Below are 12,232 nucleotides of genomic sequence, written 5' to 3' on the forward strand. Positions count from 1 at the left end.
CCGATTTGGGATGTCACCTTTGGGAGGAATACCGAAGTGTGTTGCGTAGTGAAGATGGATTTGTTATTTTTGAAGAACACTTCCAACAGCCAAAGCAACGGGTGCGCACTGGACCAAGGCATGTGGTCAACTGAAAACCACAAGGGATCGCCGATCAAAGTACCCCAACCCTAACTCACTTGGGTGTCTCTACCTCACGCGATGACCTTGGGAAATGTGGTACTTCACTTTGGCTCACCCGGAACGTTACAACTGAAAATCACTAGAAAAGTTGTGTACTATGACTTAATTCTTGAAGTACTAGCAGCCAAAATGAGGCTCTAAATGATGAGATGAGGAGCTGAACAATAAATATGTGACGATCACGGACTAGGGCTACTGCTTCTCTGGATCAAGTGGAGAACCTTGAGGTGATTCATTTGTAGGTTGAAGACCCCCACAGGCGGTGTGCCACAGCTTCCCTTTGTGAACTGAGCTCTATTCATAGTTTTGTGGTTGTCAGTTAATTCCTCTTCTGTAAATGTGCCTGCTTACAAAATGTAGCAAATCAATCACGTGATGAGAATAAGCATTCTTAGTGACATCTCAGTGAAGCTTTACTCTTCACTTCTACCTTTTTTTTCCCTTATATTTCATTTCAGGGGCTAACTAAGTCTGTTTTTTTTGTCTTTTCTGCAGAAGTGGTTGATGCAGGCAGCTGGCCTCAGTATGTGTGCATCTGTCAAGTACAGCGCCCGAGGGCCCGCGCTTATCCCGCGAATGAAGACCAAACATCGAATGTACTACATTGCCCTCTTCTCGGTGGTGCTGCTGGGCCTCATTGCCACTGGCATGTTCCAGTTCTGGCCACACTCTATAGAATCGAGCACGGACTGGAGTGTAGATCGACATAGCGTCCACGATGCTCCTCTTGTGCACCTGTCAGCTTCGGATCCCATTCCAGAACGGGGGGACCTCAGCTGCCGTATGCATACCTGCTTCGACGTTTATCGCTGCGGTTACAACCCCAAAAACAGAATCAAGGTGAGTGTTGTCTCTCTGTCAGCATTCATTTGCAATTCTTTGCCAGAAATAACTTTGACTTACAGATTTGTTACTAAGTAAAGTTATACAAGCAAATTGTAGCAACTTGTTAAAATCGCTGCACCAGTGCCAGCTTAGTTGTGGATGACCTTAATGATTATTGTCATACTGATCAGAAACCATTGTGATAAAGGCGCTATATGGCACCTGACCCGGCACAGACAGAGAGGCACGTGTAAAATCACACAGGCTTTTATTTTTTCTTCAGCCGTGGGGCACGTCTTCCCCGTGTCACACAGTCCCAAAAGCTCATTAAACACAATAACACAACTCTCCACCTTGCACCACCACTCCTCCTCCCAGGCAACCTCTTCCTCCCGATTCTGGCCTTTTGAGTGGTGGAGGCTGGCCTGTTTTATAGCCCACCCGGAAGTGTTCCAGGTGCTTGGCCACCTGGTCCCAATTGCACCTCCGGGTGGGGCTGATGACTCGTCCAGCCGGGTTCTTGAGACTCGGCAGCACCCCCTAGTGGCCATCCCAGCGCCCAGCCAGGCTGTGGAAGACTCCATCTGCCATGGAGCCAGGTGGGAGGCTGCCACCAAGCGTCCCGGGGGAGGTATTGAGCTGTCCAAAGTTGCTCCCCAGGAACATATGCAGCAGGGACTTTCCGGCTGGGTCCATCACGCCATCAACATGCTTAATTTTCCCCCATTTATTTAAGAACAAAATATTACAACAGAATACAACTCAAATAAACAAATAGAATTAACACGGTGTCAAAGATAAAGTCGCGGAGCCGTTCGGGACAGGGAGAAGCCTTTATTTCGTACTTGGAACCCTGCAGTAAGAGTTAAAGCAGTGACTGACTTACAGTTTGTTCATTATGCTTCATAAATACACAACTAATTACAGAAGTAAATGACTGGTGGACATTTCTCATGTCCTTACAAGTTATTGATAAAGAGACCCTTAGAGTCAGAATATCTCTTATTCCTGCTTTAATCATCTCTTTTCAATTCTTGACCTTGTACATACCAGCAGCAGCTCGGCAGACAGGGCCACATGCTCTGTTCATGTGCTCATGGACAATTTTCGAGCTTCAAGTTGTGACATTTCACTGTCCCACTTCATTGTGTCTGCATAGGTTTCTGGCCGGACTATTTATAAAAAAAAAAAAACGGTTTGTCTGTGCTGAAATTCCAAACTGAGAAACCTATCCTGAATTATGGTACAAAGTCATTAAACACGCGTCTCATGGACCTCATTAAAAAGATTCAGTACATTGGGACTCGAAAGATTCCAAATATTGTTTTTACAGAAGTCCTGAAATAAAAGTGAAACCAATGAAATAGCAACAATTCAAAGGAAAAAAGAAAATCTTAAAAGTGTGTATCCGGAAAATCAAACACGGGGGTTGGCGAAGCCCCCTAGTTTTTCAAAAGTATCTTTTTTTTTTATCAAAATTGTTGTTTTCACTAAATATGATATCATGTGGAAAATGTGGTATAGAGATTTCAGTTTCAGAAATGGATTCAGCCCACCTAAATATGTATAATGCAGTGGTTTCTCTTTTCAGGGTGAGTTTTTAGGGTTAGACCAATGTAATTTACTAGCAAGGTACCTTACCCTATGGTGTCTGGGGTGGAATAAAGTGCAGGTGTGGTCACTTAATAAATTCCCCAGGGTTGGTTGACAATGTTTGGCCCCATAGCAAAATTTCATTGACCAAACCTCCCATGTGCCAAACATTTCAAATAAAGATCCCCAAGTGGAAAGCATTACAGAATGAAACACGGCTACTGTGATACCTTGTGCAAATATGGTAGGCATGCAGAATTTGGTAGAGAGTGTTTCAGTGGCGGGAAATTCGATACCAGATGGCAAACACACATTCAGTTTTATATATTAAATTTTTTGAAGTTTCAGACACAAAAAAATACAGGGTATACAGCTTGTGCCACGTGGAGAAAGCAAAGTATTGAACTTTGAAGACAATCAATACAATAGTGGAGATGCTTTAGAGTGAGATTTATCAATACAACTGAAAGTGTTCTGCTTCTCTCTACAGGTATACATTCATCCTTTGCGCCGTTATGTCGATGACCTCGGAGCTCCCATCAGCAGCACCGGCCTCTCCCGGGAGTACAATGAGCTACTCAGTGCCATCTCTGATAGTGATTTCTATACTGATGACATCAACCGGGCTTGTCTCCTCATCCCTTCAATAGATGTCCTCAACCAGAATTCACTGCGCATTCGAGAAACTGCCCAGGCTCTGGCACAACTTCCCAGGTAAATAGCTTACTGGGTGTTGGGTCCCAGACCCCATCACTACCTTCTTTCATTATAAATGTTCACCACTGCAGAATGTTTTTTCTTAGAATTTGGGGTTCAGCTTAATTCATTGCTGATAGACTACTGTGGACCACCAGGGGCATACCAGCCACCCTGACACAGACAGATTTAGAATTAGAACAATCTAGACGAGAACAGGCCATTCAGCCCAACAAAGCTCGCCAGTCCTATCCACTTGCTTCCTCCAAGAAAACATCAAGTCGAGTTTTGAAAGTCCCTAACGTCTTACTGTCTACCACACTACTTGGTAACTTATTCCAAGTGTCTATCGTTCTTTGTGTAAAGAAAAACTTCCTAATGTTTGTGCGAAATTTACCCTTAACAAGTTTCCAATTGTTTCCCGTGTTCTTGATGAGCTCATTTTAAAATACAAGTCTCGATCCACTGTACTAATTCCCTTCATAATTTTAAACACTTCAATCATGTCACCTCTTAATCTTCTTTTTGCTTAAACTGTAAAGGCTCAGCTCTTTTAATCTTTCCTCATAATTCAACCCCTGTAGACCTGGAATCAGCCTAGTCGCTCTTCTCTGGACCTTTTCTAGTGCTGCTATGTCCTTTTTGTAGCCTGGAGACCAAAACTGCACACAGTACTCAAGATGAGGCCTCACCAGTGCATTATAAAGGTTGAGCATAACCTCCTGTGACTTGTACTTGTGGTGTTATGGGTCCACAGCTCGTGGAGAAAAGGCCATTGATTTTAAATAAATAATCACCGCACGAGGGCCGTGAGGGGCGTTGTTGTAGCGAGCAGCGGGGCAGTGCGTCGATGTGGGCGTTTCTCACCGTGTGCACAGGTGAGGAACGGCCCACATTCGTGATTGCTCCCGTGGCTAATGCTGCAGCGGTGATGGCCCCTCACGCTTTAAAAGAAGCGCAAGTCGGTTGGAGAGAGAGAATCGATTGGAGAAAGGAAAGGAGAGGACGGAGGTTACAGGGAGCGTGGAAGCAGCGGTGCAGGAGAGAGACGGACACGGAGCGTGGTGGTGAGCGCGCGATCGGCGCCGTGGGCAGCTGCGAGGAAGCTGGGTGTTGGGCCGACACCCAGGTGTTTGTGTAGATGTCGCTCCCGCTGAGTGATCTGGTAGCGGGAGTCACAAGGTGAAAGCGACGGGCCGCAGAGAGGCCATGGAAAGGCAGCGGAAGTCGGAGACTTGGTGATGGAATCCCCAACGTGGGCGACCTGGCCGTTGAGGGTAATCAAATCTCGGGGACTGGGATGAGTGCCAGACCGAAGCCAGGGATCGGGAGGTCTCCAGTCTCGAGCGTGTGATGTAGGAGGGCAGCTGCAGAGAGCGTCTTGCCTGCTGCTAAGCCCGTACGGGATAAGCAGGTGAGACGCATACAGAAAAGAAGCACCAAGCTTATTTGTTGTTGTTTTTAAAGACAGCTTCCTGATCATTTTAACCTCTCGATTTTAAGGATTGTTTTTCTATTAAGTTTTAACCCCCACGTGTTCTTTTAATGGATTATTTATTTTATTGAAGATCTGCACTATTTATTGGAACACTGTTTTTGATTTGATGGACAATTATAAATAAAAGCACTTTTGCACTTTTTACCTTCCCCTTGCTCAGATGCTTAATTTGCCTCCATTGACTAGCTCACTCGGCAACATTATCGACGGTGTTGGGTTCGAGTGCTTCCAATAGCAAAGGGAGTGTGGAGCCAGAACCCACATCGTCACAGTACTCCACAGATCGTGCTATATAACCTAACATTCTGTTAGCCTTCTTAATGGCTTCTGAACACTGTTTGGAAGTTGATAGCTTGGAGTCCACTATGACTCCTAAATCCTTCTCATAAGGTGTACTCTCGATGTAGAGGCACAAGAGCAAGCACACACATTTTTATTTGTTTTTCTCTTCTCACCGGTACAGCACAGTCACATGCACAAAACCTTTTCTTCTTTTCTCTCGACTCCACTCCTCCTGGCGAGCTTCGTCTTCTCCCACCCGACTGGCTCCTCGGAGTAGTGGCTGCTGGCTCTTTTTATAAGGTACCCGGATGTGCTTCAGGTGCACATTGACTGGATTCCAGCAGCACTTCCGGGTGTGGTGGAAGTGCTGCAATTGAGGGCTCAGCAGCTCTCCAGGTGCCCCCTGGTGGTGACCATGATTCCCAGCAGTGTTAAGCTTCCATGCTGCAAACCCATGGCACTGCTGCACGCCGGGGGCGCTGCCTTCTAGCACTCCGGGGGAGGTAATGTTCTGGATAGGCTGTCTCCCCTGGACCTTCCATTAATGGGGCATCCCGGCCAGGCAAGGGGTCCGGACGTTCGCCTCACTACATAAGTTAGAAGAATGCTATATTGGGTTTAAAGTTTGAATGTTTCACTCTTTAATTGCTTCATTATCAAACAACCAAACTTTAACCTCATAAGATTTCTAATACAATGTGATGTTTTCAAATATGAGCATACTGAAGTAAAATTATTTGCTTAGGCTCACACTGTCAGTCGGTAGAGATACAATACAATACAGTACAGTTTATTTTTGTATAGCTCAAAATCACACAGGAGATGATATGTAGTCTTTTAATTTGCCTTATAGGGCCACACTGTCTGTCAAACAAAAATAACATAAAAAATATCAGTAACTGTAAATAAAAATTAACAATAAAAATATTAGATATAGTGGTTTTGTTAATTGTTCTTCTCCTTACTGTTGGGAGGAGCTCATTTCTGGGCAAGTTATAATGTCCCCTTTCAAGGCATTGATGTATTTTCTGAACTGGCCCTATTCTGCCTGAAGGCTGCAAATAGAAAGAATGAAAAAATAGGGGAAAAAGAAAGAAAGGGTCAGTTATCAAAATGACAATTCTTTTATCGAAGCCAAAACAAAACTGAAAGATGTGGGCTCACCTATGCCCCAAACCCCTCCGTCAACACTTCCCATAGGCCTACTTTATTTTTCCACAAATACCGGCCACAGGCTTTTCCTTACACTCAGGTACAAACAACCCAAACTCGTTCTCTTTTATCATCCTTTCCTTTCGTCTACCTCTTGTTTCGCTTCTTTTCCGCTCCTCCTTAGACCTGTCCACTGGTGCTGAAGGGATCCCTTGAGTGAAATGGGGTGGCTCCTTTTATGCCAGACCAGGGCCACACTTCCAGTGGTGTGACCACCAACCGAGATTCTGCCTCTGGGTCAGGCAGTGCCCAATCCAAATAGGGATGCTTTATTCTGTGCAACACCCACGTCATTTCAACAGGGTTGGACTTGGGGACTACAATACCCAGGTTGCCATACCAGTATGCATGTGGTGCTCCAGCCCCAGGAGGCTGCCACCTGGCAGCTTGGGGGAGCATGACGTTGTATTAGCTTTTCTCCCCCTGCCCATCCATTTAATGGGAGTTTAACGTGGACATGAAACCCACTAATTTGGTTGAGAGGCCAGTTCCACCCACCTTGTCACCCATTACAGTAGTCAAAGTAAAAAAAAAAAAAAAAAAAAAGTAATGATTTCAAAAACCAATGTGCAAAAAGCTCTTTGTTTATATCCTTAATTAGTTAGTAAACGACCCATCTCGCTGGTATTTAAAGCACCACATCAATAACGTCATATGCTTCAGTGTTTGAAGCAGTCACCTGGGTGCTACGTCCTGATGACAGAACTCCTGACATGGCAGTGCTTGTAAACAAAACACAAATAGCAAAGTAGTGCAAAGTACTAACAGAACAAATAATTCTGTTTTCTAGAAGCTGTGAAGACTCAAACCCAATAGCCAGAAATGTCCCATGATATTAAAAAAAAAAAAATAAAACTAAAAACACATGCTCTTTTTGCAGAATTATTCATTGAACTCCTAACAGGCCCAACCAAATACCTAAATTACTGTATGTTTCTGTTTAGATGGGAAAGAGGGATGAATCATTTGCTATTCAACATGCTACCGGGAGGTCCACCAGACTACAATACAGCACTGGATGTTCCAAGGGACAGGTACGGTCGGATTTTAATTTTTCCCAATTGTTTTTCCACCTACTTTTTAAATGTGAAACTCAAATTCTGACAACCTCATAATATGACACAATTACCTGTAATATGCAGTTTGTGGTATTTTATATTTGTTGCCAGTAAATTTGGGAGCTAAGCAGCAATATTAGATTAATGTTAAATTTTTACTGAGCGTTTGAGCTCATTTCTGTCTGCATAGCTGTTTATTCAGGTCTTTGTGTCTGTAGGTAAATTTAACACCATTGTAACGCTCTATTCATGTTTGAAGACAATTTTTTTATTTTTTTTTTGAACTTCAAGAGTAAATAATTAAAAGTCATAAACATAAATTATCATGTTTTGGTGGTGCAGTAGTAGCGTTACAAGTAAGGAGACCAGGGTTCACTTCCTGGGTCCTCGTGGAGTTTACATGTTCTCCTCATACCTGCATGGGTTTCCTCTGGTGCTCCTTTTTTCTCCATCTGACCAATGACATGCAGGTCAGGTGAATTGGCAACAATAAATTGTCCCTTGTGTGTATGTGTGTGTTTGCCCTATTATGGGCTGGTACTCTGTCCAGGGTTTGTTCCTGCCTTGTGCCCAATGCTTGCTAGGTCAGGCTCCGGCACCTCCAATGGGCGTGGTCTGGGTTTAGCGGGACAGAGAAAAATGACATGACATTAACCCTTAACGCGCACACATACCGGTCCCAGGACATAACAGCGTTTTAAAAACGTTACAGTAATGTGTGCATGCCCATCTGCCATGCATCTTGACATACTACCCATCAAATGAAACTTCAAAGTCTCGTCTTACCGATGATATAAACCATTTTGACACACAACAACCACAGCACTGACACTAAAGCCTTTTTTTACAGAGAAGTACATACTTTTAAGAGTTGACTTTCCCTACCTTTGAAGACCCCCTGCAAGTCAAACATCAATATTTCCGAGCAGTATTGATCCCATTCTGTCCGTAAGGCTCCAGCGAATATAATCCAGTAAAACGATTAGGTCCAAAACACACGATATATCCTCAAAGGGACAAAAACTCCAGAAAACGTTTCATAACTTGAGACTAGCTACGTAATTTTTTTTCATTTCTATTGATCATATCAGACGTAATTTGTTTCTGTCGGCGATAACCATGCTACCGCATGAAACACGGAAGTGTTAGCTTCTGATCGACACCTAAGTTGGCCAATTACGACGGGTCTGGGGTTGACTGGCACCTCGTATAGCCAACGAGTGTCACAGACAGCTGAACGATGACGTACAACTCCAAACCCTGGTAGAATCTACCAGTTTGATTGGACACTGTGAGTGACACTCAAAACTTACAGCCAATGAGCAGCCGAGCATTTTGATATGTAACTTGCCATACTAACTTGTAAACAAACGATCGAGCTGCGAAGGTGGCATTTGTGCCAGTCTGCAGAGTTGGTGCGTGGTTGTTTATTGTGATTTCGCCAAGTTTTTCGCATTTTAAATATGAATAAAAGTAGATAAACGTAAATACACTCTCGATTAAATAATAGATGCATGTACGCGCGTGAAAGTATCAATCGCCCAGGAGACGTCTAATGGCAGAGAGCGACATGTGCCACGCCTTGTGCTTTCTGCTTGCTAGTGATTGCTGCCATCAAGTGGCACATGGAAAACGCTGAGCTGTGTTGTAACAGTTTGTAAAAGAAATGTATATAGTTTGTGTGCATTTTATAAAAAAAGTAAAAATAAAAATATAAATATATTTTTGGCCCATAAGACTTGTATTGACTATTTTACATAGAAATGTGTATTTTTTATTGTTTTTATTACTTTTATAACTAATAGAGTGACACTGTGTGTAGATATAGATTCCTTTAGGTGTAAGCTTTCAGTAGAGCCCTCACTGATATCTGTGGGTTGAAGCATTCAAAAGTTATTACACTTTTTCCATATGTTACAAAATGTGGATAATGGTCCCTCTAAAAAGCACCTGGACATGCCCACATAAAAACTGGTGTAAAAATGTCATTTACAGGTATTCTTTTCAAATTTGAAATGTGAGTAGTCAACAAGTTATTCTGTTGGTACATAGTGTGTTTCTGTCCGCACCTACCTACTGCAGATTTATTTTCCTTTATTTTCATAAAAAACTTAGACGAGAACAAAAAAATTGTTTTTTTTTGTGAGTTCTAATGTGCATAACTTTTGATCAGTCACACCTACAGTGATTCTGACTACTAAGGGTGAAACTAGAGAATGTTACCTTTACAAAGAGACCAAACATGTGTTTATACTCCAGGTAGTTCAATAACAGCAATGATTCTAATTTGGAGAGGTCGAATTACAAGCGATTTAGCAAAAATGACCCCGCTTGATAAGGGGTAGCTGATATATCTCTGGTTTAATTTTTACTTTGGGAATATGATTTGATGCCATCAGTTCTCAGGAAGAGTGTCATTCTTGGTGTTGTAAAAGAAATAGACTCGACACACTTAAAAAAGTTTGGGGCAGCCACCCTTACATATTATTCCTGGCTGCAAAAGGTTCTTTAAATAGTATAGAGATGTTCTCAATACCGAGTCCAAAACAGAACTGTCAATGGTTTGTCAAGATGGCGGCTTTAAGGGATCGGACAGGAAATGATGTTCTTCGGATATCAGACTTGGTGCCGGAAAGTGATATTCTTCTGGGCGCCGGAACTGGAAGTGACGTCATCTGCTCTGAATCAGACAGGTTTTCCCGCGGCTGGTCTGTAGAGATAACAGGAGAAGGTTTAGTGCACCCAACCACCCCCTGGCCTGGCATGGAATTACCTTTGCTTGGTCCGTACAACGTCCTCCTAGTTGCACGTGTGTGACAGAGTCTTCACATGAGATTGATCTTAAATTTCAAATTGCGTTATAAGTGCTATTGTATTGTATTTTAACAGTTTGTGTGTCATGTCTTGCTTAGGACCACTCAATAATCTTAGTAAGAACAATCAAAGTCTGAACTGTGAATTCTGAACAGCACATGTAACACACAATCATAGTTTATTTTCTCGTATACGAAGTATAGGGAAAGTATTGTAATTGTCCAAAGATTCGATGTTGAGATTTTGATGAATCTTGACGATTTAGACCTACCATTTTTGGAATTGTCTGTGTGCGTGCCTGTGTAAATACGACAACTTGACTACGCTTTCAGTTTGGTCAAACAAATTTTGCATACAGGTATTAGGTACAAAACGTAGATTTCTGTCAACCTTTGGGTTATTTCTGCTAGCCAGAAGTGGTACTTTACCTTTTATTTTCATTTATTTCCGCAAATTTGGATAGCGACATATCTGAAGTGCTAGTTCTTCTAGCGGCACGATGATGATGTAATTTACACAACTTTGGGAGTGCACACCATATCAACCATCTTTGTATCCTGATGATGGCAATTCAGATTCTGTGATGTTCAAAACGTTGACAAAAGTTGATTTTAGCGCATAGTGTGTGTTTGTCTGTAGATGATCAGAATTGATTGTCACGCCTTAAGATTACAGTTTCCATTGTAAAATTGTGTGTTCTTTTGTGTTGTGTGTAACTGCACCCTAACAAAGAGAAAAACTTTTAGAAGAAGTGATTTCTGAACACTGAGACACGTATGTTCAACGATACTTCTGAAAAACTTGACCTATTGGTTTCAAGCAGGTTGCATTGTATTTATCTTGTCACAGGCTCCAGGCCTATAGTTTTTCTCCCTACATCCTTCCAAAACAGGTTAAACTATGCCCAATGATAACTCCTGTAGAAGCTGTTTCACTAAATTGGCATTTTTGCAGTCTGTACTGTTTATTCAGGCCTATTGATTTGCAAATTTTTTTTTACAAAATTAGTTTTTGAATTTATTTATTGAAATGTATGTGTCCGCATACACGGAGGCACATTCAAGTCAATAAATGCACTTGCACTTTCAAACTCATAAAGAAATAATAAAAGTGAAGATGGCTAACAGCTGGCTTGCTCTACCAGAGCACATGGCGGATCATGAAGAGTGTGACTGATCGCTGGGGGCCTTTCCTGGCTGGGAAACCATTGTAAGAGGAGGACTGGGGGACACTACCTCCCCCAGAAGCGCTAGATGGCAGCCCCCCCCAGTTCCTGAGTTGCAGCGGCACCTCTGATTCCAAAAAGGCTCCATGAGAGTTGTAGTTTGGCACATCCCTGTTGGGTTCTGTAGGGGCCACCAGGGGGTGCTGCAGAGCCCTATTTTGGGCTTCCACCAGCCTTGGAGTACTTCCAGATAATGCTGATGGGCCACTGCCAGGCGCAGCGTAAAATGGACCATCTCACTTCATCCGAGGAGCCAGAGTTGGGAGGAAGAAGGGCAAAGCTTGCCGGAAGAGGACTAGAAAACCATGAGAGAGAGAGATAAAGAATAAGAGAAACTGCTGTACTGCATTGTGTGCTGGGGAACAAAGTAAAGGATTTCCACGGCATTTAACATGAGTCTTGCTGGACTTGTGCCTGGTGTCTGTCTGTGTCAGGTTTGGGTAGCTGGTGCGCCCCCTTGGTGTCCACAAGAGAAGGAATTGAACACATAAACATACACTGTGTGCACAATTATCAGGCAAGTGAGTATTTTGACCATATCATCATTTTTAATGCGTATATTCCAACTCCAAGCTGTATTAACTTGAATGCTTATTGGATTTAAGCACATCAGGTGATGTGTATTTGTGTAATGAGGGAGGGTGTGGCCTAAGGAGATCAACACCCTATATCAAGGTGTGCAGAATTATTAGGCAGCTAGTTTTCCTCAGGCAAAATGGGCCAAAAAGAGATTTAACTGACTCTGAAAAGTCAAATATTGTAAAAAGTCTTTCAGAGGGATGCAGCACTTTTGGAATTGCTAAGATATTGGTGTGTGATCACAGAACCATCAAACATTTTGTTGCA

At 42.8% G+C, this 12,232-nt stretch overlaps 1 protein-coding gene across 2 annotated transcripts in view; it reads left to right on the forward strand.

Annotated features, from left to right (window-relative positions):
* Positions 1 to 12,232, forward strand: part of ext2 (exostosin glycosyltransferase 2) — a 287,961-nt gene that overhangs the window by 16,837 nt on the left and 258,892 nt on the right. For both annotated transcript variants that reach the window (XM_039739082.1, XM_039739091.1), the window contains exons 2-4: positions 679 to 1,023; positions 3,092 to 3,315; positions 7,234 to 7,323. In XM_039739082.1, the coding sequence (XP_039595016.1) occupies positions 688 to 1,023; positions 3,092 to 3,315; positions 7,234 to 7,323 (650 nt within the window). In that variant the 5' untranslated portion in view covers positions 679 to 687. The remainder of the gene's footprint in view (positions 1 to 678; positions 1,024 to 3,091; positions 3,316 to 7,233; positions 7,324 to 12,232) is intronic.

Source organism: Polypterus senegalus, chromosome 1 (assembly GCF_016835505.1).
Source record: "Polypterus senegalus isolate Bchr_013 chromosome 1, ASM1683550v1, whole genome shotgun sequence".
Classification (NCBI taxonomy): domain Eukaryota; kingdom Metazoa; phylum Chordata; class Cladistia; order Polypteriformes; family Polypteridae; genus Polypterus; species Polypterus senegalus.